We start from the raw sequence: 16,326 nt of genomic DNA on the forward strand, positions 1-16,326 counted from the left end.
AGGGAGCAGGAGGTGGAGCTGGGTGCGACGCTCCCCTAAGCTCTGGCCAGGACCCACCCTGAGGCTCAGGAAAGTGACCTACCTGCTCTCTGGCCACTGCGCCTGCTCAGCTGCCAGCCAAAAACGTCAGCGGGGGAGGGCCCCAAAAGGGGACAATTGGTCCCTTTAAAATGTAGGTCGGGGCCCCTTTCTGGTGTCCCAAGCACAGGCCCGTCCCGGCCAATACGGGCTGGCTGGACACCCAGCTTCGGCCAGAAAGTGGAGTGGAAATCTCAGGAGCAAAAGGCCAGTAAGTGTAGCCCCCCCCCGCCCCCCCCCAGCTCCCTCATCCTCCAGGGCTAGGCACTAGAGCATCCCCTAGCGCCCCCCCACTCTTTGGCACCCCCTAATGTTGCCACTGGGACACACCCCACCCCACTCCCTGGGACAGTACCCCTGGCGCTGCCCACAGAGAGAGATATGGCCCCCTCCCTGCAGCACAGCACCTCCTTGGGCGCTGGGACAGACCCTGTCCACTTCCCTGCAGCACAGCACCCAGCGCTGCCCTTGGGCACTGGGACAGACCCCACACCCCACGTGGCAGCACAGCGCCCCTAGCATCCCCCTGGGGTACTGGGACAGACTCCACCACCATCCCCCCTCCACCGACACGTCACCCCAAGGGCCTCCCCAGGGCAGCTGCCATCTTGCCTTGGCCCATGTGCGGACACAGGCAGTGGTGGTGGGGGCTGCAGCTTCCTCGCCCCCATTGCTCTGGGGTCGGCAGCAGAGGCACTGTGCCATGCGGATTGTTAATCAGGCATATATTACATCCTAAAGTGCTTGAAGACGACTGACGTACAAACTATATACAGGCTCCTGTCACTGGCCTCGGAGATGCAGCTGCCCCTGGGGTGGAGCATGGCAGCTCACAGCGGCACTACACAACAGTCTTGGGCCCGAGCACTTTACGGAGGCCGGATGGGGCCAGGGCGCTGGGGCTGAGGACAATGTGGGGCTGGGGATCCCCAGCACTGGCGCTGAAGGAAGTGCAGTTCAGCGGGGGCAGGTGGCTGAGCCCAGGCCGCAGCTCCCTGTGGGGAGGGCTGGGCTGCATTTCAGGAGCCAGGCTGCTGCTCACAGCCCTCGCTGGGGCAAGCGTCCTGCCTCGGGAGCTGCAGGAAGTCAGGCAGGACCAGGACCTCTTTGGAGAGCAGCCCACGCTGGTCGTTGGCCTGGCAGCTCTGGGCCCGGTTCAGCAGCTCCACCAGCCCTGCAGGGACAGAGGGAGAGAGGGTCACTGGGCAGAGCCAGACTGTGCCAGAATCCCCAGAACTCTCCCCCACAGCCCCACCTGGCCCGCAGCCCCACCTGGCACTCAGACCCCCCCCCCCCACAGCCCCACCTGGCCCGCAGCCCCACCTGGCACTCAGACCCCCCCCCCCACAGCCCCACCTGGCCCGCAGCCCCACCTGGCACTCAGACCCCCCCCCCACAGCCCCACCTGGCCCGCAGCCCCACCTGGCACTCAGACCCCGCCCCCACAGCCCCATCCGGCCCTCAAACCGCCCCCCCTACAGCCCCCCCGGCCCACAGCCCCACCCGGCACTCAGACCCCCCCCACAGCCCCACCTGGCACTCAGACACCCCCCCACAACCCCATGTGGCCCTCAAACCACCCCCCCCCACAACCCCACCTGGCCCACAGCCCCACCTGGCACTAAGCCCCACCCCCACAGCCCCACCCGGCACTCAGACCCCCCCCCACAACCCCATCCATCCCTCAAACCGCCCCCCCCACAGCCCCACCCAGCACTCAGACACACCCCCCCACAACCCCATCCGGCCCTCAAACTGCCACCCACACAGCCCCACACAGCACTCAGACCTCCCCCCCACAGCCCCCTTCTGCTCCTCATGCTGCTCCTGGAGCCCCACCTGCCTCAGACCCCATCTCCCAGCCCCTGTTTGCCCACTGCTGTCTGGCCCTGAGTGTGCCTCGGACACGTTCTGCCCAGCACACCCCGGGCCGCCCCCCAGGCCTGGCTGCCGAGTGGGCGGTGCCGCGCTGCCCACCTTCCAGGTCGTACGTGTGCCGGTTCGCGCTCTGCGGGGGTGGGGGCCGTGGCCTGGCGAAGGAGGCGGGCGCCTCTGCTTCCAGCGGTGGGTCCTGCCCGGGGGGGAGCACGCTCAGCAGCGGGGCGAGGTCAGAGCCCACCCGGCAGGGAGATCAGCCTCCCTTCGGGTCACAGAGCCGGCCCAAAGCCAGCCTGGCTGCACCCGCCGCGCCCCCACTCAGCTCCCCGCACACGCACCCAAAGGCGCCCTGTGCCTGCCAGGCTGGCTGCCCTGGGAGAGCCACAGGTCTGAGGACCCCCAGGCCAGGCCAGGCTCAGCCACAGCTCAGGCCTGGCCTAGCGCTGCCCCTCCATCGCCCGCCCCCCCAGCACTGCCCCCCGTCGTCCACCCCCCTCGTCAGTCCCCCCCAGCGCTGTCTCCACTCATCAAACTCACCTTGCACTGAGGGGGGCAAGGGGCCTGAGCGGTGTCACAGGCGCCTGTCGCTTTCCCTTCTGCAAGGCAAGTACCTCAGCAAGTCAGTCTGAATGCCTGGCCCCCGGAATGGCACGGGGCGGTGCCCCTGCCCCCTAAACACCCCAGGAACGGCGCAGGGCGGTGCCGCTGCTCCCTAAACACCCCAGGAACGGCGCAGGGCGGTGCCCCTGCCCCCTAAACACCCCAGGAACGGCGCAGGGCGGTGCCGCTGCCCCCTAAACACCCCAGGAACGGCGCAGGGCGGTGCCCCTGCCCCCTAAACACCCCAGGAACGGCGCAGGGCGGTGCCCCTGCCCCCTAAACACCCCCGGAATGGCACGGGGCGGTGCCGCTGCCCCCTAAACACCCCAGGAACGGTGCGGGGCGGTGCCCCTGCCCCCTAAACACCCCAGGAACGGCGCAGGGCGGTGCCCCTGCCCCCTAAACACCCCAGGAACGGTGCAGGGCGGTGCCGCTGCCCCCTAAACACCCCAGGAACGGTGCAGGGCGGTGCCCCTGCCCCCTAAACACCCCAGGAACGGCGCAGGGCGGTGCCCCTGCCCCCTAAACACCCCAGGAATGGCACGGGGCGGTGCCGCTGCCCCCTAAACACCCCAGGAATGGCACAGGGCTGTGCCCCTGCCCCTAAACACCCCAGGAACGGCGCAGGGCGGTGCCCCTGTCCCCCAGGAACGGCGCAGGGCGGTGCCCCGGCCCCCAGGAACGGCGCAGGGCGGTGCCCCGGCCCCCAGGAACGGCGCAGGGCGGTGCCCCTGTCCCCAGGAAGAGCGCAGGGCACACTGTGGCCCATGGGGGCAGAGGCTGGGCCTGCCCAGGGAAGGGGAAGCACCTGACTTCCCGGGCGCCACTGCAATGCTCCTGCCAAATGCTGCTCTGGGCAGGGTCGTCCCATCCACGCACAGAGCCATGGCTGTGCCCGGGGGCGCATGCGGCTGTGCCCACCAGGAGACGCAAGCTGCCGGCTGGGGGCGCTCTGCCAGTCAGCCGGGTGCCACTGCGATGTCTCCTGAGCAGCTTCCCAGGAACACGGCCCACAGGGCCCTGGGCCAGCCACGGGCGTGGGCTGCTTTGGGCAGGCAGCTGGGTGGCAGGGGCGCTGCAGCCTGGCCTCTCGCCCGAGGGACGCACCTGTCGCAGCTTCCAGGATCAGCCTCTGTGCAGCCACGGTGCCAACCAGCTTCTCGAGGTCCACGGCTCCTGCATCGCCCTGCTGCACCAGCACGGGGGGTGGCCAATGGGATAGAGCAGTGAGAGCAGAGACAGCAGGCCCTGGCCACAGTACAAGGGGCAGCGAGGCCCCAAGCCACACCCAGGTGGGAGGGGAATCCCTGGCACAGGAGCTCTGCCCACGCGCAGGCGGCCCAGTCCCTGGCGCAGGAGCTCTGCCCACGCGCAGGCGGCCCAGTCCCTGGCACAGGAGTTCTGCCCACGCACAGGCGGCCCAGTCCCTGGCACAGGAGCTCTGCCCACGCGCAGGCGGCCCAGTCCCTGGGGAAGGAGCTCTGCCCACGCGCAGGCGGCCCAGTCCCTGGCACAGGAGCTCTGCCCACGGGCAGGCGGGTGGGCAGCCTCTGGGGAAGCCATGTCGGCAGCCCCAGCACTGAGCTCTGTGGCTGAGTCACTGCATGCAGCGGAAGCCCTAGTCTGGCCGGGACAAAGAGCTGACCCTGCTGCTGAAGCCCTGGGTGGCCAGGGGATGCTTCTCTCCAGCACTGTGAGACAGGTGCCCAATTTCTGCGGGGTCCTAGGCCTCTGCGGGGTGTGGGGAATCGCCCTCTGCCACAGCTGCCCGGCAGCTCTTACCCGCCGCAGCAACGCCTGCTCCACATCCACACCGTACTTCCCCAGCACCGGCTGCAGAGCCTCCCGCAGGCACTTGGTCGACTTGGCAGTGATGCGCACGGTTTTACTCAGGGGGCTGATTTCCAGCCTGCGAAGACAGATGTAGGAAGGAACCTGGGGCAGGATGGGCCATGCAGCACAGGGTGGAGCAAGACCTGGCAGCGGGACACGGCAGGGCTGGGGCAGGGCTGAGCAAGGCAGTGTGGGGCAGGCAGCAGCGGAGGAGATGAGGCTGTGTAGGGCAGGGATGAGCAGAACGGCCTTTGCTAGCCAGTAAGGCTGAGCACTGCCAGTGCCCTGCAACGCCCAGGCCAGTGTGTGCAGGGGCAGAGCAGAGCCATGCTTGTCTGCTCTTCGGAGGGCCTGCCCCAGCTGGCTGGGGGCGTGAGCACCACTACGCTCAGCACCAGAGCCACTGCCGTGCCCCACGCCAGCCATGGGGAGCCAGGGACATTTCAGAGCCTGTCTTGCAGGTGCTGCTCCCCCAGAGTGCCAGGGTCATTCGCCCAGCAGCTGCCACTCACTCGAAGCTGACTCTGTTCTCCAGCTTCACCTCCTGGTCCATCAGAACCACGCTGTCCTGGTCCAGCACCAGCGCCTTCTGGGAAGAGCCAGCCCAGAGGAGACAGTCAGACCCAGAGTGCGCCTCCTCCAGCATGCGCCACGAGGCTCTGCCCGAGACACAGCCCCTCCCACAGGAGATGGGGCTCTGAGCCCCCCAGCCCGGGCTCAGGGAAGTCCTGTCTGCAGGGCGGTGCGCCAGGTCTCAGTGCAGGGCCGGGTCAGGGCCCAGCCTGCCCAGCTACCTCCTCCAGCCCAGCCCAGCCCTACCTGTTCCTTTCCCACCAGGTAGACCTTGATGTCCGGGAGGCTGAAGCCGCGCTTCTCGCAGAGGCCTGCTAGCATGTCGCGGATGGAGAGCCCGGCCCGCACGGAGGCCAGTGAGGCTGTGCCGTCCGGCAGGTACACGCAGCAGTACTTGCTGGGCCGGGCTTGCGGCTCAGGCTCTGTGCCGCCCAGGCTCCTCCTGTGGCCGTGTGGCGAAGAGGCGGTGCAGCCAGGCAATGGCTCCGGCAGCTGCGCGCTTACGTCCAGCTGGGAGCTGCCGCTGCCGCCGCAGGACGCCAAGAGGAAGCCCAGGTCCAGGCTGGCAGAGGAGTTCAAGGAGCCCTGGGACTCGCGCCACAGGGACAGGCCCTCACTGCTGTCTCCCAGCTCTAGGGCACAGAGGGATGGCTTGGGGTCAGGGTGGGCGCTGCCAGTGCCCTGCAGTGCCTGGGCCAGCGTGGGGGGCCAGCTCTGGGCCCTGTGGCAGGGAGCAGCCAGAGGCCGTGGGACGGGAGCCAGGCGGGGCCGGCATGGGGCTCACCGGTCCACGAGGGCTCTCTCTGCTTGGCTCTCCTGAAGGACCTCTGGGGGCTCCTGCCAGCACAGCTGCCAGCCACCTCCACCCCCAGTGGCAGCGACTTCCCCGGCTTCAGCTTCGCCTTCTAGGGGACAAGAGAAGCAGACCCTGGCTCAGGGCACAGGGGCTGCCCCCGCCCGCCCCGCGACACCGAGTCCTGGGGGAGACACTGCCCCCTCCCCGCTGTGTGCCCCAGGCCCCCTGGTGCGACACCGCTCAGCTCAGGCCAAGCTGGGTTGCACGGTGCCCACATTGGCAGCCCTTCCAGCAGCCCGGCCTGTCGGCGCCGCTCTGGGCTGGGACGCGGGGCGGGTACCTGGCCTGGGTCAGGCGGGGGGCTGCGGTGCTGGGCATGAGCCGGCCAGGCGGGGAGCGGCTGCCCCTCCTTCTCAGCGCTCAGGCAGGCCTGGTACAGCGGGGAGCGCACGAAGCGCGCGTAGCTGTCGAACTTCATCAGGTTAAAGATCTGAGCGGGAGGGAGAGCTCGTTAGTGCTGCCTGACCCACCCTGCGCCCCACAGACAGCCCTGGTCAGCCCTCCCCCACCCTGCACCCCCACACAGCCCTGGTCAGCTCTCCCCCACCCTGTGCCCCGCACTGCCCTGGTCAGCCCTCCCCCATCCTGTGCCCCCACACTGCCCCACAGACAGCCCTGGTCAGCCCTCCCCCACCCTGCACCCCCCACACAGCCCTGGTCAGCCCTATTCCCACCCTCTGCCCCCACACTGCCCCACAGACAGCCCTGGTCAGCCCTATTCCCACCCTGCGCCCCTACACTGCCCTGGTCAGCCCTCCCCCACCCTGCGCCCCCGCACTGCCCTGGTCAGCCCTCCCCCACCCTGCGCCCCCACACAGCCCTGGTCAGCCCTATTCCCACCCTGTGCCCCCACAGTGCCCCCCAGACAGCCCTGGTCAGCCCTCCCCCACCCTGCGCCCCACACTGCCCCACAGACAGCCCTGGTCAACCCTCCCCCACCCTGCGCCCCCACACAGCCCTGCTCAGCCCTCCCCCACCCTGTGCCCCCACACTGCCCCACAGACAGCCCTGGTCAGCCCTCCCCCACCCTGCGCCTCCACACTGCCCTGGTCAGCCCTATTACCACCCTGCACCCCCACACTGCCCCACAGACAGCCCTGGTCAGCCCTCCCCCACCCTGTGCCCCCACACAGCCCTGGTCAGCCCTCCCCCACCCTGCACCCCCACACTGCCCCACAGACAGCCCTGGTCAGCCCTCCCCCACCCTGTGCCCCCACACAGCCCTGGTCAGCCCTATTCCCACCCTGTGCCCCCACACTGCCCCACAGACAGCCCTGGTCATCCCTCCCCCACCCTGCGCCCCACACTACCCCACAGACAGCCCTGGTCAGCCCTATTCCCACCCTGTGCCCCCACACTGCCCCACAGACAGCCCTGGTCAGCCCTCCCCCACCCTGCGCCCCCACACTGCCCTGGTCAGCCCTCCCCCACCCTGCACCCCCACACTGCCCCACAGACAGCCCTGGTCAGCCCTCCCCCACCCTTTGCCCCCACACAGCCCTGGTCAGCCCTATTACCACCCTGTGCCCCCACACTGCCCCACAGACAGCCCTGGTCATCCCTCCCCCACCCTGCGCCCCACACTACCCCACAGACAGCCCTGGTCAGCCCTATTCCCACCCTGTGCCCCCACACTGCCCCACAGACAGCCCTGGTCAGCCCTCCCCCACCCTGCGCCCCCGTACTGCCCCACAGACAGCCCTGGTCAGCCCTCCCCGACCCTGTGCCCCCGCACTGCCCCACAGACAGCCCTGGTCAGCCCTCCCCCACCCTACGCCCCCGCACAGCCCCACACACAGCCCTGGTCAGCCCTCCCCCACCCGGCGCCCCCGCACAGCCCCACAGACAGCCCTGGTCAGCCCTTCCCCACCCTGCACCCTCGCACAGCCCCACAGACAGCCCTGGTCACCCCTATTCCCACCCTGTGCCCCCACACTGCCCCACAGACAGCCCTGGTCAGCCCTCCCCCACCCTGCCCTGCGCCTTGCACTGCCCCACAGACAGTCCTGGTCAGCCCTCCCCCACCCTGCCCTGTGCCTCGCACTGCCCCACAGACAGCCCTGGTCAGCCCTTCCCCACCCTGCCCTGCGCCCCACACTGCCCCACAGACAGCCCTGGTCAGCCCTCCCCCACCCTGCGCCCCACACTGCCCCACAGACAGCCCTGGTCAGCCCTCCCCCACCCTGCGCCCCCGTACTGCCCCACAGACAGCCCTGGTCAGCCCTCCCTGACCCTGTGCCCCCGCACTGCCCCACACACAGCCCTGGTCAGCCCTTCCCCACCCTGCACCCTCGCACAGCCCCACAGACAGCCCTGGTCAGCCCTATTCCCACCCTGTGCCCCCCCCCACACAGCCCTGGTCAGCCCTCCCCCACCCTGCCCTGCGCCTCGCACTGCCCCACAGACAGTCCTGGTCAGCCCTCCCACATCCTGCGCCCCCGCACTGCACCACAGACAGCCCTGGTCAGCCCTCCCCCACCCTGTGCCCCCGCACTGCCCCACAGACAGCCCTGGTCAGCCCTATTCCCACCCTGCCCTGTGCCCTGCACACAGCCCTGGTCAGCCCTCCCCCACCCTGCGCCCCACACTGCCCCGCAGACAGCCCTGGTGAGCCCTCCCCCACCCTGCGCCCCACACTGCCCCACAGACAGCCCTGGTCAGCCCTCCCCCACCCTGCGCCCCCACACTGCCCCACAGACAGCCCTGGTCAGCCCTCCCCCACCCTGCGCCCCCGCACTGCCCCACAGACAGCCCTGGTCAGCCCTCCCCCACCCTGCGCCCCCGCACTGCCCCACAGACAGCCCTAGTCAGCCCTTCCCCCACCCAGTCCAGAGCCCAGCCAGGCCAGGACCTCTCCCCACTCTCAGAGGCAGGAAGAGGCGTCCCAGTGCCTGGTGCTCAGGATTCCCGCCCCACTGCCGGCTCATGGGAGCAGGGGACGTGTCCCTGGCTCGTCCATTCTGAATCTGGGGGGCTGGCTCCATGGCCCCTCCCAGCGGCCGGGGCTGTGTCAGAGCAGTGCTCACCTGGAGCTGCTGGGCGCGGAACATGTCAGGGGTGGGCACCGCCAGCATCTCCTCCCCGACCCAGGCCTGCCGGTCGATGTTCACCGGGCTGACGGAGTGGCTGGACAGGAAGTTGTCGTAGATCCGCCGGGCCTCCTGGGCCAGCTGGGGAGTCAGAGCTGTCAGTGGGGAGGCCTGGCCCAGCCCTGCACACCCACAGCAGGTCATCAGCCGTCATGAGCTGCCACGTGGGGCACCAGGGAGGGCCGTCCAGCCCAGCGCCCCAGCACCAGACTGAGACAAGGAAGCAGGAGCCTGGCCCAGCCCCAGCCCCACACCTGTCAGAGGTTGGCCTGAGCCCCACAGCAGGCGGCTTCAGCCCTCCCCGGGGCTGTTCTCGCTCAGCAGAACTGCTTTGTCCACGCGCACCCAGCCCCGGCCAGGCCCTCGCTTGCCCCTGGGCCCAGAGACCCTGCGGCGATGGGGCCTGGGGAAGCATTGCTGCGGAACGACCCTGGGGCTGCTGCCTGGGGCGGCGGGCGGAGGCCCCTCCTCTGGGCCACAGCCCTGTTGCCTCACCTAGTGGGGGAAGCCACCCAGGCCACCCTGTCTCGCTTCAGCCCTTGCCCATGGGCACAGCCCTGCGCTGGGGACTGAGCGAGCCCCTGCTAGTCAAAACCCTGTAGGCAGCCCCGTCGGTGAGCTCTCCAACGCTGCCAGGGGCTGGGAGCCACTTCCCAGTGTGGCAGCCCCGGGGCGAGCCACAGCCTGCACCTGCTCCTGCTCCTGGCAGGCTCTGCTCCCGGTGCCGGCAGTGGGGCGCAGAGGCTGGCCCGAGGCGTGAGCCCGCCCGTGGGCCCAGTACCTGCTGCGTGTCTGTGGCCGAGATCTGATGGAACCGCTCGCACGCCTGCCAGAAGTAAACGTTCTCAGCGCTGAACTCCTTCTTCAGGAACTCCTGGCACAGGAGAAGAGCGTAAGCCTCACTGGTGCTGCTACTCCACCCAGCCCCAGCACTGCCAGCCCTGCCCGCGCCCGGCACTGCCAGCACAGCCCCCACCCAGCACTGCCAGCACTGCCAGCCCTGCCCCCGCCCGGCACTGCCAGCCCTGCCAGCCCTGCCCCTGCCCGCAACTGCCAGCACTGCCAGCCCTGCCCCCGCCCAGCACTGCCAGCACTGCCCCCACCCAGCACTGCCAGCACTGCCAGCCCTGCCAGCCCTGCCCCCGCCCAGCACTGCCAGCCCTGCCAGCCCTGCCCCCGCCCAGCACTGCCAGCACTGCCCCTGCCCGCAACTGCCAGCACTGCCAGCCCTGCCCCCGCCCAGCACTGCCAGCACTGCCCCCACCCAGCACTGCCAGCACTGCCAGCACTGCCCCTGCCCGCAACTGCCAGCACTGCCAGCCCTGCCCCCGCCCAGCACTGCCAGCACAGCCCCCACCCAGCACTGCCAGCACTGCCAGCCCTGCCCCCGCCCGGCACTGCCAGCCCTGCCAGCCCTGCCTCCGCCCGGCACTGCCAGCACAGCCCCACCCGGCACTGCCAGCACTGCCAGCCCTGCCCCCGCCCGGCACTGCCGGCACAGCCCCTGCCTGGCACTGCCAGCACAGCCCCCACCCAGCACTGCCACTCCTGCCCCTGCCCGGCACTGCCAGCACAGCCCCAGCACAGCCCCTGCCTGGCACTGCCAGCACAGCCAGCCCTGCCCCCAACCGGCACTGCCAGCCCTGCCCCCGCCCGGCACTGCCAGCACAGCCAGCCCTGCCCCCGCCTGGCACTGCCAGCATTGCCAGCCCTGCCCCTGCCCGGCACTGCCAGCCCTGCCCCCACCCAGCCCCAGCCAAGCCCAGCCAGACAAACCCCCTCCTGTCATCACCAGCCCAAGCCCTGCTCAGCTCCAGCCCAGAGCACCAGCCCTTTTCCCACCCAGCACCACCAGCTGGCACGGGAGAGCCCCAGGCCTGGGGTTGATGCCCAGGGATTCCCAGGTCCCTGGAAAGCAGCCAGGCCAGGCCATGGCAGGTATCTCACTGAAAAGTCGGCAGACCCAAAGTGCAGCACTGGGCCCTCGGGAGGCTGGTTCTGCGTGCTCAGGGCCCCGGCCCGGCTCTGGCCCCATGCAGGGGGCTATGGAGCAGAGACTCCGTCAAAGGCTCCAGGAAGGCAGCCATCTGGAGGGCAGGGCTGGGCGGCCAGAGCCCTCGCAGCCCCAGCACCTGGCAGCTGGGTTAGGCAGGCTGCTGTGGCTGGCCCTGCGGCTGCAGGACAACTACTGGCCAGGGCACGTCAGCACTCCCAGGCCCAAGACTGCCGGGATGCTGCGTCCCAGTACCCAGTGCCAGGATCCCCCAGACCCACACGGGAAGCAGCTGGGCGGGGCAGGTCTGGCTGGGTCTGACACCCTGGGACTCACGGTGAAGTAGGCGATGGCCACCCGGTCCTGCAGCAGCATCTCGAAGGACTCGGCCCAGCGGGCCACAGGCAGCCGTGCGGTGCAGCCTGCATTCTGGGCTCCAGGCAGGCTGTTCACACTGCGGCTACTGCCCCGGGGCCCTGAGCTGTTTAACTCTAGGGTGCAGAAAGAGGGGTCAGTCCCTCGCCCTGCCCCGCTGGAGGGGGGTGCTGTCCTCTCAGGCCAGGCCAGGAGCCCTGCTCCCCTACATGCTGAAGCCAGGCACTCCACAGCAGGAGCTGCAGTCCTAGGGCCCATGGCCTGGAACAGGCCCCCTCTGGCACATCCAAACCAGCAGGGCACCAGCAGACGGGGGAGAGGCGCTTCCAAACGGAGCCTGAGTGGGAGCACTGCACCTGCAAAGAGCCTGGCACAGCTCGGAGGGGTCTGGCCTGCAGTGGGCCTAGGCTCTTGGGCTCAGGAATGGGCGAGCCCCCCTGACAGGGAGGGGCACCAGCCTCAGAGAACAGCCAAGGTTTTGTAAGTGGCCCAGGGGGGCTCTGTACCTAGGGCCCAGCAGGAGCTGTGCAGGTGCCAGGCACGGGGAGCGAGGCTAGTGCCTGGGCAGCAAGCCGTCTCCTGGGGAATGCGGGCGGGGAGGGAGCTCGGCCCCCCCGTCCCCAGGCAGTGTGGGGCCAGGGGCTCTGGACTGTGGCTGAGCAGCCCTAAGGCTGGGCACTGAGACAAGCTGGTCACTGTTCACGTGGAAGGATATAGCCATATTGGGAGGCCTAAGGCCTTCGCCTGCAGCCAGCTCAGGGGAGCAGCAGCCGGTGGGGAGAAGCAGAAAGTCACGGCCTCCCTTTCCAGCTCCAGGACAGGAGCACAATGCGCTCTCCTGCCCTGGGCACCCACCAGCACCAGGCAACACACGGCTCCCCAGCGGGTCGCAGCCAACAGTGCCCAGCATCCTGTCCAGCCAGCAACCACAGCTCAGCAGCCGGGTGGGAAATCTTCCTCTCTCGCGTCCGGGCGCTGGGGCCCCTCGGAACTGTCTGGCTGAGGCTCCCTGGGCCCCTGGCCGCTCCGATCTATTACACGCTGAATTTTCCAGAGCAGCAGCCCAGTAGGAGGGAATTTCGTACACTAAGTGAGGACTCCTTAGTCAAAGTTCAGAAAAACAATTGCTGAGGTACAGCTCAGCAGGGCTCGTTCACTACAGAAGCTGGCCTTTCCCACAGAAAAAGGCAGCTCTTTGCGAAGCAAGGTCAGGCTAGAGCCCCAAGACCGGGGCTGCCAGCCCTCCGCCCCGCCAATGACGCTATGCAGAAGCCACAGTCCCTCAGACGGACCTGCTCCTGATGGGCATTGAGAGAAGTTTTTCTGTCTTATGGGGCGTGGTGAGCACTGGCTGCACGGTGGGTGAGCCCTGCGGGGGTGATTGTAACAAACAGTGGTTAAGGATGACAAGTATCAGAGAGGGAGCCACGTTAGTCTGTAGCTTTGAGAACAACAAGAAGCCTTGTGGGACCTCATAGACTAACAGATATTTTGGAGCATGAGCTCTCGTGGGCGAAGACCCGCTTTGTCAGATGCCCGGGGGTGGGGTTCAGAGGGTAAGGGTGTTACTGTCTGAGAGAAATGGAGCCCAGGGCCCACAGCGGGTGAAGTGAGGTGCCTAGGAACTGAGTTTAGGTGGGCGCCCGTACAGCGTATAATAGAGAACTGTGTGCAGGTAACACCTGGGTTTCTCCCAGCACCCTCCACCCCCACCCCTGTCCACATCTCCCCACCAGGGTCCGACTCACCTCCATCCGACACAGCCAGGCTCTGCAAGGACAGGAGGAGGAGAGGTCAGCCAGGATCCCAGGCCTGCACCCTGCAGCTATAGGGAGCTCCTGGGGGAGAGGGGCTCAGCCCAGGGGCATGCAAGGACATGGTGACTGGTGCCTGCAGGATTGGGGTGCAGGGAGGGCCACCCAGAGGGGCAGGGAGGGACATGAAGGCGCACCCCATTTAGCAATTACAATTTAGGCAGGGGCACAGGGGAGCAGTGCAGCCCTGAGTCACCTTGGAGCACCCCGGAAGCCAGCTGGCCCCCAGCGCGGGTGCTTGCTGTGTGCAGGAGCCATCCAGCATTCGCGTGGAGCTGGGCTCCTGATGTTTACCCTGCCCGGCTGGGCCACAGCCAGCTGGCAAGCTGAGTGTTCTGCCGTGCCCTCTCACCGAGGGGATTGAGCAAGGGCTGATGCTATCAGCTGCGGCACTGCAGCACAGGAAGGGGAGGGAGGGCAGGAAAAGGCAGAGGAAGTCAGCCTCCAATATGCTGACAGCTGCAGGCTGCCTCCCAGCCCTTGGAGCAGGCGTTTCTGTATGGCAGCACCCTGCCCCTGTGGAAGAGCTCCCCACCTGGGGCTCGCGGCAGGGAGGAGGGCAGGCAATGCGTTCTCTGCCAGCTAATGCAGCCTCCAGCAGCCCATGGCCACCCACGGCCTGCCACACCCCATGGCTCCTGGCCCTGGCGAATGGCTGTCAGACACGCTCCTGGGTGCTGAGGACCAGGGCCATGGAGGGCTTTCCACACCACTGGGGCTGCCTGTGACGGGCTGTGCATCCTGCCAGCACAGCACCCTGCAGCCCAACAGTTCTGAGCCATCCAGGGTCTCCAGAAACCAGGCACCCAAATGGGGAGCAGCTCCCCTTTGCCCCCTGAAAATTCAGACCTGGCATCCCCTTTCCGAAAGCTGGAGATGAGGGAACTGCTCCCACCTAGGCAACTGACCCAAGGCTTCCTGGTGTCTGGCGCACAGGTCATGTATGTGTTAGACCCAGCGTACCCCTTCCCCGCATCCAGCTCTGCCCTGCCCGCCTTCTATGCAGTCCTGCCTGCCTGATCTCCCAGCCCTGCCCTGGCCGCCTGCTCCCCAGCCCTGCCCTGCCTGCCCGCCTGCTCCCCCAGCCCTGCCCTGCCCTGCCCGCCTGCTCCCCAGCCCTGCCCTGCCCTGCCCGCCTGCTCCCCCAGCCCTGCCCTGCCTGCCCGCCTGCTCCCCCAGCCCTGCCCTGCCCTGCCCGCCTGCTCCCGCAGCCCTGCCCTGCCCGCCTGCTCCCCCAGCCCTGCCCTGCCCTGCCCGCCTGCTCCCCCAGCCCTGCCCTGCCCTGCCCGCCTGCTCCCCCAGCCCTGCCCTGGCCGCCTGCTCCCCCAGCCCTGCCCTGCCCTGCCCGCCTACTCCCCCAGCCCTGCCCTGCCCTGGCCGCCTGCTCCCCCAGCCCTGCCCTGCCCTGCCCGCCTGCTCCCCCAGCCCTGCCCTGCCTGCCTGCTCCCCCAGCCCTGCCCTGCCTGCCTGCTCCCCCAGCCCTGCCCTGCCCTGCCCTGCCTGCTCCCCCAGCCCTGCCCGCCTGCTCCCCCAGCCCTGCCCTGCCCTGCCCGCCTGCTCCCCCAGCCCTGCCCTGCCCTGCCCGCCTGCTCCCCCAGCCCTGCCCTGCCCTGCCCGCCTGCTCCCCCAGCCCTGCCCTGCCTGCCTGCTCCCCCAGCCCTGCCCTGCCCTGCCCGCCTGCTCCCCCAGCCCTGCCCTGGCCGCCTGCTCCCCCAGCCCTGCCCTGCCCTGCCCGCCTGCTCCCCCAGCCCTGCCCTGCCCGCCTGCTCCCCCAGCCCTGCCCTGCCCTGCCCGCCTGCTCCCCCAGCCCTGCCCTGCCCACCTGCTCCCCCAGCCCTGCCCTGCCCTGCCCGCCTGCTCCCCCAGCCCTGCCCTGCCCTGCCTGCCTGCTACGTAGCTCCCACCCCCGCTTATCATCCCTTGCCTGCCAGGCCCCAGCTGGGTTCATGCTGCTCAGTCCAAACCCACAGACTCCTCCCATCCCTCCACTCTTTGAGTCCTGTGCGCTGCTCACACCCAGGCCTGCCAGGGCCTCTCACGGGGGCTGCACCCCCCCATGGCCCCCAGCCTTTCTGGCCTCAGCCCAACCCAGCCTGCTCAAGGGTGCAAGCCAGGCAGATTGGTGATGGTGTTTCTGCCTGGAAAAGGTGGCTGTGAGCTGCCGGCATCTCTGGGACAGACTCTGCAAGTCCCCGCACCTCCCTGCAGTATCACCCCCAGCCAGCACCTGGCCCTGGGCCCATTGCTCAGCATCCTCTGAAGGCAGCAGAGCTGTGTGGGGGCAGGGTACCAGCTGCACTGAGCCACCCTGGAGTCAGGGAGCCTGAGCCGCCCCCCTGCCCCAAGGCCCAGGATACCAGCTGTCCATTCGCTTCCTCTGCAGGAGAGCGGCCCGGGCTGGGGGGTAGCACCCAGAGCTGGTGCCTTCTAGTGGCCCAGCACCAGCAACCTCCAGCCAGCACAGATTGGCTGGTGGGGGGGGCAGCCTCCCCCAGCACATCCTGGGGGAACCTCCCTGGCCAGGGCCAGCCGAGCACCACAGGTCCGGCATGGCCCAGTCGCACCCCCAGCGCAGCCGGCCCGGCTCCCAGCCAAGCACCCAGCAGGCCTTGCACTCACCAGGTGGCTGTTTTCCACACTCAGGTGCTTCACTTTCCCGGGCATCCTCAGCTGGGGGCTGGCAGCATGGGGCTGGGCAGGCAAGCCCAGGGCAGGCCAGCGGGCTGCGGGCAGCCCGGGCAGAGGAGCAGCGCAGGACGCTCGCTGCCGGGCTGCCGGGCTGCTCACTACCTCTTTTCGCCACCGCAGGAAGTGTCACCATGGAAACCAAACCGCAGCTAGAACTGGGGTTTCTCGAGGAGCCTCCCTGCCTGAAGCACGGCCCCCCCGTCCCCGCCCCAGGGCCTGGGCTACACGCCCCAAGGCTCGGGCGCGGACGCCAGCACTGCCAGTCCCCAGGAGACGAGGCCTGGCCGCCAGGGGAGGCAGCTGGCCCTGATGGAGGCCCCGGCCGTTGGGGAGCGCAGAGCCGCAAATGCCGGCCACAGCCGAGGGCTCACGGGACCACCTTGTAGAAGGGCCTGGGAGTTACCCTGGGGCGAGCGCCTGGAGAGACCAGATCCCTCCATGGTACAGCGCTGTCAGAGCCTCACACCGCCACGACCACAGATTTCCCACAATGCCCTGGGGCAGCACGGCTCGTCCCTCGTCCCTGGCGCTCCCACAATGCCCTGGGGC

At 69.0% G+C, this 16,326-nt stretch overlaps 1 protein-coding gene across 2 annotated transcripts; it reads right to left on the minus strand.

Moving 5' to 3' along the window:
• Positions 1 to 450: 450 nt before the first annotated feature.
• Positions 451 to 15,834, minus strand: RGS14 (regulator of G protein signaling 14). Of its 2 annotated transcripts, XM_075009923.1 has the most exons (14): positions 15,709 to 15,834; positions 13,024 to 13,045; positions 11,237 to 11,391; positions 9,689 to 9,781; positions 8,845 to 8,988; positions 6,099 to 6,248; positions 5,747 to 5,867; positions 5,209 to 5,594; positions 4,902 to 4,978; positions 4,339 to 4,465; positions 3,664 to 3,745; positions 2,494 to 2,552; positions 2,056 to 2,149; positions 451 to 1,252 (listed from the first exon to the last, which is right to left on the minus strand). In XM_075009923.1, the coding sequence occupies exons 1-14, from the start codon at positions 15,751 to 15,753 to the stop codon at positions 1,098 to 1,100; spliced, it is 1,710 nt and encodes a 569-aa protein (XP_074866024.1). In that variant the 5' UTR covers positions 15,754 to 15,834; the 3' UTR covers positions 451 to 1,097. The 2 variants fall into 2 exon arrangements, with proteins under 2 accessions (XP_074866024.1, XP_074866025.1); XM_075009924.1 differs by lacking the exons at positions 5,209 to 5,594; positions 5,747 to 5,867.
• Positions 15,835 to 16,326: the final 492 nt, after the last annotated feature.

This window comes from Carettochelys insculpta, chromosome 15 (assembly GCF_033958435.1).
Source record: "Carettochelys insculpta isolate YL-2023 chromosome 15, ASM3395843v1, whole genome shotgun sequence".
Taxonomy (NCBI): domain Eukaryota; kingdom Metazoa; phylum Chordata; order Testudines; family Carettochelyidae; genus Carettochelys; species Carettochelys insculpta.

Coding starts and splice junctions, on each gene's coding strand:
- RGS14 (XM_075009923.1), bottom strand. CDS start 15,753: ATGCCCGGGAAAGTGAAGCACCTGAGTGTGGAAAACAGCCACCTG. Junction 5,595..5,746: donor GAGAGAGCCCTCGTGGACCG/GTGAGCCCCATG, acceptor TCTGTGCCCTAG/AGCTGGGAGACAGCAGTGAG. Junction 2,553..3,663: donor GATCCTGGAAGCTGCGACAG/GTGCGTCCCTCG, acceptor CTTGCCTTGCAG/AAGGGAAAGCGACAGGCGCC.